Source organism: Alligator sinensis, unplaced genomic scaffold, assembly GCF_000455745.1.
Source record: "Alligator sinensis unplaced genomic scaffold, ASM45574v1 scaffold744_1, whole genome shotgun sequence".
Classification (NCBI taxonomy): domain Eukaryota; kingdom Metazoa; phylum Chordata; order Crocodylia; family Alligatoridae; genus Alligator; species Alligator sinensis.
In genome coordinates this window covers 1,521,157-1,529,280 of record NW_005842241.1, presented here as the reverse complement: position 1 = coordinate 1,529,280, position 8,124 = coordinate 1,521,157, and the positions used below count along the sequence as shown (strand labels likewise).

Genomic DNA, 8,124 nt, shown 5'->3' with positions numbered 1-8,124 from the left:
TTCCCTACACTTGTACAGATGCTTGAGCTGCTCTTGGATTCTGGTCAAGTTCCTATTGTTACCCACAAGCCAAACTGGACCCTTAAATGTCTACCATCAACGACTTAACATTTACAATCCAGACGTCAAAAAACATAGGAAAGGAGCTGTAAAAGTTTTAAAAAGTGTTTAGATATCAGAGCGCTAAATATGTTATTAAATGTAAACCACTGTTTTTAACTGTTCTTTCCTGGCACACAATAAATGTAAAGGGGTTATCTAAGTAAGGGAGCTCAAAAGTCCTTCTCAGAAGTACAAAATGCAGGGCTAAATCACAAATTTGGTGCAGAGTATTTAAGGTCTTTGTTGTAGCTTCACAAAACAACTGTGGAAGTATCTCTATATACATCTCTTACAAGAACTAAATCCTGACTTTCTATCCTGTCCTTCCCCTTAAAAAAAGGGGGAGGGGGGAAGCAGGATAGGTGGGGGGGCCTCAGCTTGGGCATCTTTTTCCAATAGCATGGCTCTACTAGGCTGGGTTGGCCAATCTTGCTAACCCGTGTATGTTGTCATACCTAAATGTTTAAAATCATTATGGTTCATCATACATAGTAAAATTAGTGAATACAGTTTTTACTCAGATCTCTAGAGCTGAAAAAAAAGTTCCTGCACTTTAAATTAACAGATGGTGCAATAAAAAGGAAAACAAAATCCACAGCCAACAGCACAGTGCTGTTACACTGAAAGTTTACTTCCTGTTCTCAACAGATTATAGATTCATTTCCCTATTTTCATTCTTGCACACTGATGTTTTCCATGTTTTTCCAGAGTAAGCTCCAAACCGTCCTCCCGCACAGATTATTGTTTCAACAATCATCTATTTCCCTAGATTAGCACCTTGCTCTGAAGCCAATTTTAAAATTTGCTGATAAATAGCACTGACCATCTGTTGACCCAATACCCAGAATTACCAAAATCCCTTAGCTACATATGCATTTCTTTTTAGGTATGATAGCACTGTTACTTATTTGCTTTTTTACATTTTTGCATCATTTGCAAACTTTGGTGTTCACAGCCTTTTTAAAATAATAGTTTATAAATGAGATTAAATGTTCCAAGACTTTTGAAATAAATTCTTGTCTAGAAAATAACATGTTTTTACCCCAGAAAGCCAATCTTGCCACTTGAAAGAAGAAAACACTCTTGCTTTGTTTGTCAGTATTACTCATAAAGTTTATTAATTTGACAAAATGTGTCTGATTTTAATTATATTTGTCACAACCCAAGGGTGTGATTTTTGTTTGTGTGTGCTTTGGCACTGCTAAATTATTTCCCGCCACTTGTAGCTTTCTTTGCAGGGTGCATTTCTAGGTTGCAAAAGAGAAATGCACGGTGCAAGGAGTTCCCGCCATTCGTATACAAATTTGTGTCCCACTATTGGCCAGTTCTAAATTATTCCCACGTGGTGGCTAGTGATTGGCCTGCTAGCCATATAAGAGGCTTGAGCGGTTTCCGCCCAAGTTGGAGATCTCCAGAGGAGAACCCTCCAAGGGGGGACTCCGTAAACATCTTGAGGAGAACTCTAGGTGCGCTGCGGAGCCTATCGGACCCAGCGCATGTACCTTAGAGCTGGCTATAGGGGTCTGATCAGCCTCTCGCCTCTCCCTGTCGCCGCCTGATCCCTCGACGTACCCTTCCCTGTGCGCAAGTTCCACGGAGCCTAGCAAACTTCGTGTGAGTGAATCCAGAGCTCTACCCGGGTTCGAGTCCTGCAGGTTTATCTTCCCATCGCCGAAACCCCATTGCGACATACTCTCGAGGTTTTTGTTCATCTTCCCGTCGCCGAAACCCCATTGCGACGTACCCTCACGTTCTGCAGGTTCGAGTTTTGTTTTGTTTTGTAACTGCAACTCAAGCAAATTTTCCTGCCTGCACCACGATCATCTTCGGTGTAAGTAAAATAATCTTAAATCAACCACTAAGCGTCCGTGCCTAATTCTAGTGTGCCGCCTGCCTTCCCCGACCCGGCGTGTCCGGGCTGCTGGCCACAGCCCGCCGCGCGAAGAAAGGGCCTCGGACTGCTCCCGGCCCGCACAATATTAAACTCTTTTCTTCCCCAGCTCTCTTTTCCTACTGCTATATTCCATGGAGGAATATACACATATCTTTTACAGTCGTTAAGAAAGGAATACGATGTCATTGCTTTTAGTAGCAGAGAACTGGACTCAAACTATGTATAGACATTCACTTCTACTGGAAGAAATATCTTCTGGTAGAAAAACAGCCCAGGAGCTGGACTGTATAGATGTTCTTCCACCCCATGGCTGCAGAGCATCACAGGCAACTTCTCCAGCCATGGGCATTAAAAAGATGAGCCCATGGCCATTCCCACCTGTAGGGGAGCTCATTAATTGCCTGGGAAGGGGACATACAGTCAAGTAGAAGTTGGCAGTTCCTGAAAAGCAGCAGATACCACAGATAGCCAGGGGGGTTCCAGCCTAGGAAGAATGCCCCTGTATACTACCAATCAGCTGACTGGCAGGAGGGAAGCATTCTCTCATGGTGGGAATCCTCCAAATTCTCCCTTGTAGGAGACTAGCTCTGCTCCTTGCAAACCTCCAGGCTGACCCAGAAGAGTGCAGGGAGTAAGGAGGAGCACTCAACTGGTACGGCAAGGCTTTGGAAGCCCTGTGGAGGGACATGACAGCCTGCCTTGCCCTACACTGCATCAACCTGACCACAATCAGTGCAAGGTAAGACAGGGGCATTTTGTGGTGGTGGCAAGGTTCCAGAGTCTTATCGCTGTAGCACAGCAGCCTGCCTTGCTCTGTATTGCTCTGGGTCAACTGGGCAGCATGGGCAGCAAAGGGAAGCCAGAGGGGCTAGGAGCCAGGTGCTAAGGAAAGCTCCATAGGACCAGCTATCAGCCCTTTTGGCTTCCCCTTGTCTTCCAGTTAATTAGCGGGGCAGAAATTTAAAAGCCAGCAGCTGGTTGCAGGGTTCAGGGTTGGCAATTCTATCCATACACAGAAAGCGTACATCTGTGCTTGGCCTCAGTAACCCAAGAGGTTCCTTCCAGTCCTATGTCCTACTACAATTTCTACTGATAATAGTATGAGACATTGGGACTATAGGATTGGTTAAAAGTCCACATCTATAGATTTTTCAGTTTCAAATATTAGAAATTTAAATAAGGTTAGATTCCACACCTAGATCTCTATTTTTACTTGATGACAAAAACATGTTTGAGGCTACTTTTAAATGGACTAATCTTAACTAAATGATATAGAAAACAAATCAACTCACCTCATCTTTATCTGCTTCTTCATCAACTTCATATACATGAACTGGAAGTTTGTCCGATTTGGTCCCTTTGCTAAAGGAGCAAAAAAAAAAAAACACCAAAAAAGTATAAATAGTCATGATCACTTACTTACACATGTTTATTCAGTACTATTTTAATTTCCCTCAGCTGAAAGAACAAAGACATTAAATATCAATAGGCCAAAACACATTCTCTGTTGGACTATAATTCAGTTCAGCTATTTCCTCAGCTTACACACCCTGCACTTTATAAAGGCCTCTCATTATCCTGAAGGAAGAAGCCCTTGGATTGAGCTCAAGAGAAGTAAATGATCTTCTGCTATTGCAATGCTGTTTTACCTCCTATGTGTCTAATAAGCTGGGGACAAGACTTTGCAAACGATCTGTTAATCTTTCAGATGCTGTGGGTGCGCTTTACTGTGGAGTAGACTCTGTAGTGATGCATCACAGTCTACATGTGTGCCAATATTAGGGCACAGTAGATTAACTAACTCCACAGTAAGATAGATATTGGGAGCAGGAAGCATGATAATGGCAAAGATGGTGGCTCAAAGATGTCAAAGGTGACTGAGGTAGAACCATCAGTTCTAACCACATAAGTACACACATTTCTTTCCCCCACCCCATTCTTTTTCCCAAAAATGGGGTTTGTAAATGAACTTTTCCCAGTCCCATGCGTTTCATTACCGTCCTGCATGCCAAAATCTTGAATCACTTCCTATTTATTAAAAAAAATTCCACAATGCATTAGGGTTGTTGGTTGTAGCCTTCTTGGTCTAAGGACATAGGCAGACAAGGTTGGGTAGATGTGATGTGTTTTATCAGACCAACTAAATAGTTGGAAAAAATGTTCTTTGCAAGCTTTTGGGCACATACACCCCTCTTCAGGCACAGAGAGAGCCCAAAGAAGGGTATTTATGCCCAGAAAGCTTGCAAGGAACCATTTTTCCAATTATTTAGTTGGTCTAATAAAAGATATCACATCTACGCAAAGCACAATGTGTTTAAGGTGTTATCAATTCAGAAAACCTGTGGTACACTACAACATTAATTTCCACCTGATATCAAGTAACATGGGGATATTGCATTAATGGTATTATTCATTTTTATATTCAATTCAATTAAAGGCGGCTAATCTTTTAATCTAATTGAAGCAGTGTTTCTCAAAGAAATCTACATTAGACCACTTCTGTAAAGGGAAGCCTGATTATCAAATTTAGATCTAGGTTACTGCAAAGTACACTTGTTCTTATAACCTTGGACTATTCTGATCATAGCTGACATAGGCATCAGTTAACTGCTTTTAAATTATTCAGAAGTTGAAGCATGCAATATACAAGGATCTAGCCAGGCAATGTCAAAGACTAACCGATTTCCTTCAAAGCTACAGTCTATAAAGTGTGTACAGCCAGTTTAAAAGATGGTAAGAGACAAATAATTTAGTTTCAGGAAAAAAACTAAAAACACAAAAAACCAAAAACACCTAATGCCCGTCTTTTTATTTATACTCTTCTAACATGCAGGCCTCAAACTTCTTTTGTTGTTATTATTGCTATTGAAGAACTGTGTATAGTTTCAGTGCTTTATAAAAAATAAAATAAATATGCCCATTACTGTCCATGAGAATCCTGGCCACATTGAAATATAAATTAAATTCTGTCCCCAAACTTCTGGAACCTTGCCTCAAATATTGCAAAGTCTGTACATTTCTATCATAGTTTAAAATAACTTGTTATATTTTAATCATAAGGTTTATTTTTGCCATGTTAAGTACAGAACTTATTTACCTAGCCTACAATTAAGACAGCTTTACAAACATGTTTAATGTTTTTGAAGTTCCTCTGAAAATTTAAAATCTGTAATATAGTACAGAATAATTCACTTACGTTAGAAGCTGCCGAAACTCTCCTGAGTAGTCTTCATATTTATAGTTAACAACATGCCAGTCTGAATTGTAAGTTTTGATGCACTATATAATAGAAACAAGTGTTCACAATATATTAACTTAAACATGTTTAACTAAAAGCATTCCCTAGAAACGTAAAGCAGGTTTCCTATGTTATGGGTCCTTGTGAAATACTATTATGGTTATCTGTGTTATACAGAAATTTTTTTTGCTCTTAAATATGAAAAATATAATTTTCAAGTACGTTTAAACAATCAAATGAAGAATCTAAAAACAAACAATAAAGTGCTTAGCAAGAAATTGAAAGCACTATTAAAGGCACAAAGAATCTATAAAGCTAGTTTTATCAAGTTAGTCAACACCTGAACTTTACCACTTTCTTCAGTGGCATCATCTAAAAGTGACTGGAAACCTGACTGAACATTTAGCATACTTTGTCTAATACTCTGTATTATCAGAATAGCGTGATCAATTTAGGACTTCCCCTTTTGGAAGAAGTAAAATCAGGATTCAATTTAAACTTATATTTTTAATCCAACAAGTATGTTTTGAATCCAAACTGCATGTCTGCAGCTGTTGAAAGACAATTATGTCATTCTCTTCTGGACTAGATCACAGGAAGTTTCCTTTTACTCCACCCATGCGGCTGTCACATAATGCTGATTTATCTTGGCATTAGTAGAAGTAATAAAATTTTTGTGTGCATTGCCAGAGACAATATTATACAATACTTCATACACAATATGTTTTATAAGCAAGTTTTTCACATACTGTGAACACATATGCACATAAAACAGACCATGTAATATTTCTAAAACATTTTTACTCATTTTTTATAAAGAATAATTATTGGGCAAATTTAAGTGCCAGTCATGTTTCATTAAACTTTATAGTTTAACTCACCCATGCTGCTCCCCACAACCAAGCATGTCTTACAGTGAGATAAAAGCACAAAGGTTCTAACAGACTAGCTTCAGAGTCAGAAGAGATTAAAAACAGGCCTGAATGTATCTTGTACATTTTTCTTAAAACAATACAATTACTAGCAAAATAACTGTGACAGAAATAGAGGATTGAAAAAAAAGTGATCATGAAAAGAAAACATCTCCTAGTCACGAAATGAAAAGTCATTGGTAAATAGAATGCAATTTAAATAGACTCTGTCCCATTTCACTGACCAGAAACATAGACATTTCAAATTTGCTGCAGGAAAACAAGAGCAGCAAAGGCTAAAAGAGAAGGAAGAATGAAGAAAGGGGAAACACCCCACACTACTATTAATCCAAGCAAGGGACCTACAGAACAAGCAACAGAGGACACAGGTAAAAAGCCTCAGACACATACACCAATGATTATACGAAATATATAGTTATCAAATAAGATATCACCCTTCAAATGCAGCTGCTAAAGAATTGGATTTCTTACCTGGACATTACAGCTGTGCGAAACAGCACTGTTCCACTTTGACTTCCGTTTCAACGTTTTGATGGGACAGTGTTTCGTTTCGAGTTTCGTTTAGTTTTGAAAGCACTGTTCCATTTTGTTCCATTGAAACTGTTTCACTATTTCAACGTTTTGCCTGTAGGCTATAGTGCGGAAGCACAAAACTATCTATAACTTTGTCATTTCATGCCCGATACAGATGAAACATGCAGGGAAGGTAGCCCCTTCTGAGAGCATGACACATTCCAAGTTTCAAGGACACAGGTGCAGAGGTTTCTGGGAAACTGCACCTCAAGGTGTTAACAAGCAAAACTCCTGTCACTTGCCAGCAGCAGCAGCTTCCTGTCATTCAGCAGGGAGCTCCAGGGGCCTGAACCCCCGGGAGGCATCCAGTACAGCCCCTGCAGCCCTCTTGGGGGTGCGGGTGGGTCCCTGATCTGCCTGCCAGATCACAGGAGGCTGCTGCTGCTGGCTGGGAGCAGCACTGAAGCAAGTAAGCTCTTGTTTCATTTCGAAGCTGTTTCAAAGGCTTTTGTTTCAGTTCGATTTCACTGTTTCAAGCTCGAAACGCATCAAAACAGCTTCGAAATGAAACACCCAGAGAAATTTTGCACAGCCCTATTGGACATTTCCCCTGGACCCCCACTGGGTGAGAATTAGATTAGCTAGAGAACAATAAAGAAGCAAGCTGACAACTGAAATCCATAGTTACACGTGTGCACACGCATATACCTTCCCCCCAAATCCACACACAGTTACCTCAGTTACAAACAAGCTGTGAGCTTCCTTCTCTGCATTATCAGGAACTGTAGAGCATATATATCGACTCTGGCGTTTCAGTAATGCTGTCTGGTAATTGAAAAAGAAAAGGCCTTCAATCAATTAAAAAGCAAATATAATGTAGTAAAATTCAGTTTCAGTTCATTTCATCAATATAATTTAGATGCACTTTAGAAAAAACATTTGATCTATCCCAATTAAAAACCAAATAACATTCCAAAAAGGCAAATACATTATGTACTTTTACTGCTGATGTATTACTTTATACCTCAAGGATTTGAACAGTGCTTCCATTTCCTTTTGTAAGACCCGAAACATGAAATAAAGCAGTATAAGTGTTTTATACCATAAAAAGGATATTTGTTGCACTTTATTCATTATGAGGGTGTATTAAAAAGACAAATATGAGAGTTTAATTCTACCTTTATTGGTGGAGATATCAAACATTAGCTATAATATCAAGTGTGCTTAAACACAAAAGTCACATCTATTCATTGGGGTATCCATGCAAATTATTCAGAAGACTTTTTCCACAGCAGGTATCAAATGCAGATCTCATACTCTACCATTCTTTAAACCTGAGTATGAAGACAGTGCGAAGGCTATGCTGTTCCCCACCCACCAACATCTGCACCTCCTTACACATCCTTAAGCTCCCCATAGGACTCTGACTGGAAGCCACATCCCAG

General features: G+C 39.5%; 1 protein-coding gene across 6 annotated transcripts in view; it reads right to left on the bottom strand.

The window, feature by feature from the left end:
• DOCK9 (dedicator of cytokinesis 9) overlaps positions 1-8,124 on the bottom strand; it is a 189,806-nt gene that overhangs the window by 136,853 nt on the left and 44,829 nt on the right. For all 6 annotated transcript variants that reach the window (XM_025208610.1, XM_025208614.1, XM_025208611.1 and 3 more), the window contains exons 3-5: positions 7,415-7,504; positions 5,193-5,275; positions 3,289-3,358 (exon numbers count right to left, since the gene is read on the bottom strand). In XM_025208610.1, the coding sequence (XP_025064395.1) occupies positions 3,289-3,358; positions 5,193-5,275; positions 7,415-7,504 (243 nt within the window). The remainder of the gene's footprint in view (positions 1-3,288; positions 3,359-5,192; positions 5,276-7,414; positions 7,505-8,124) is intronic.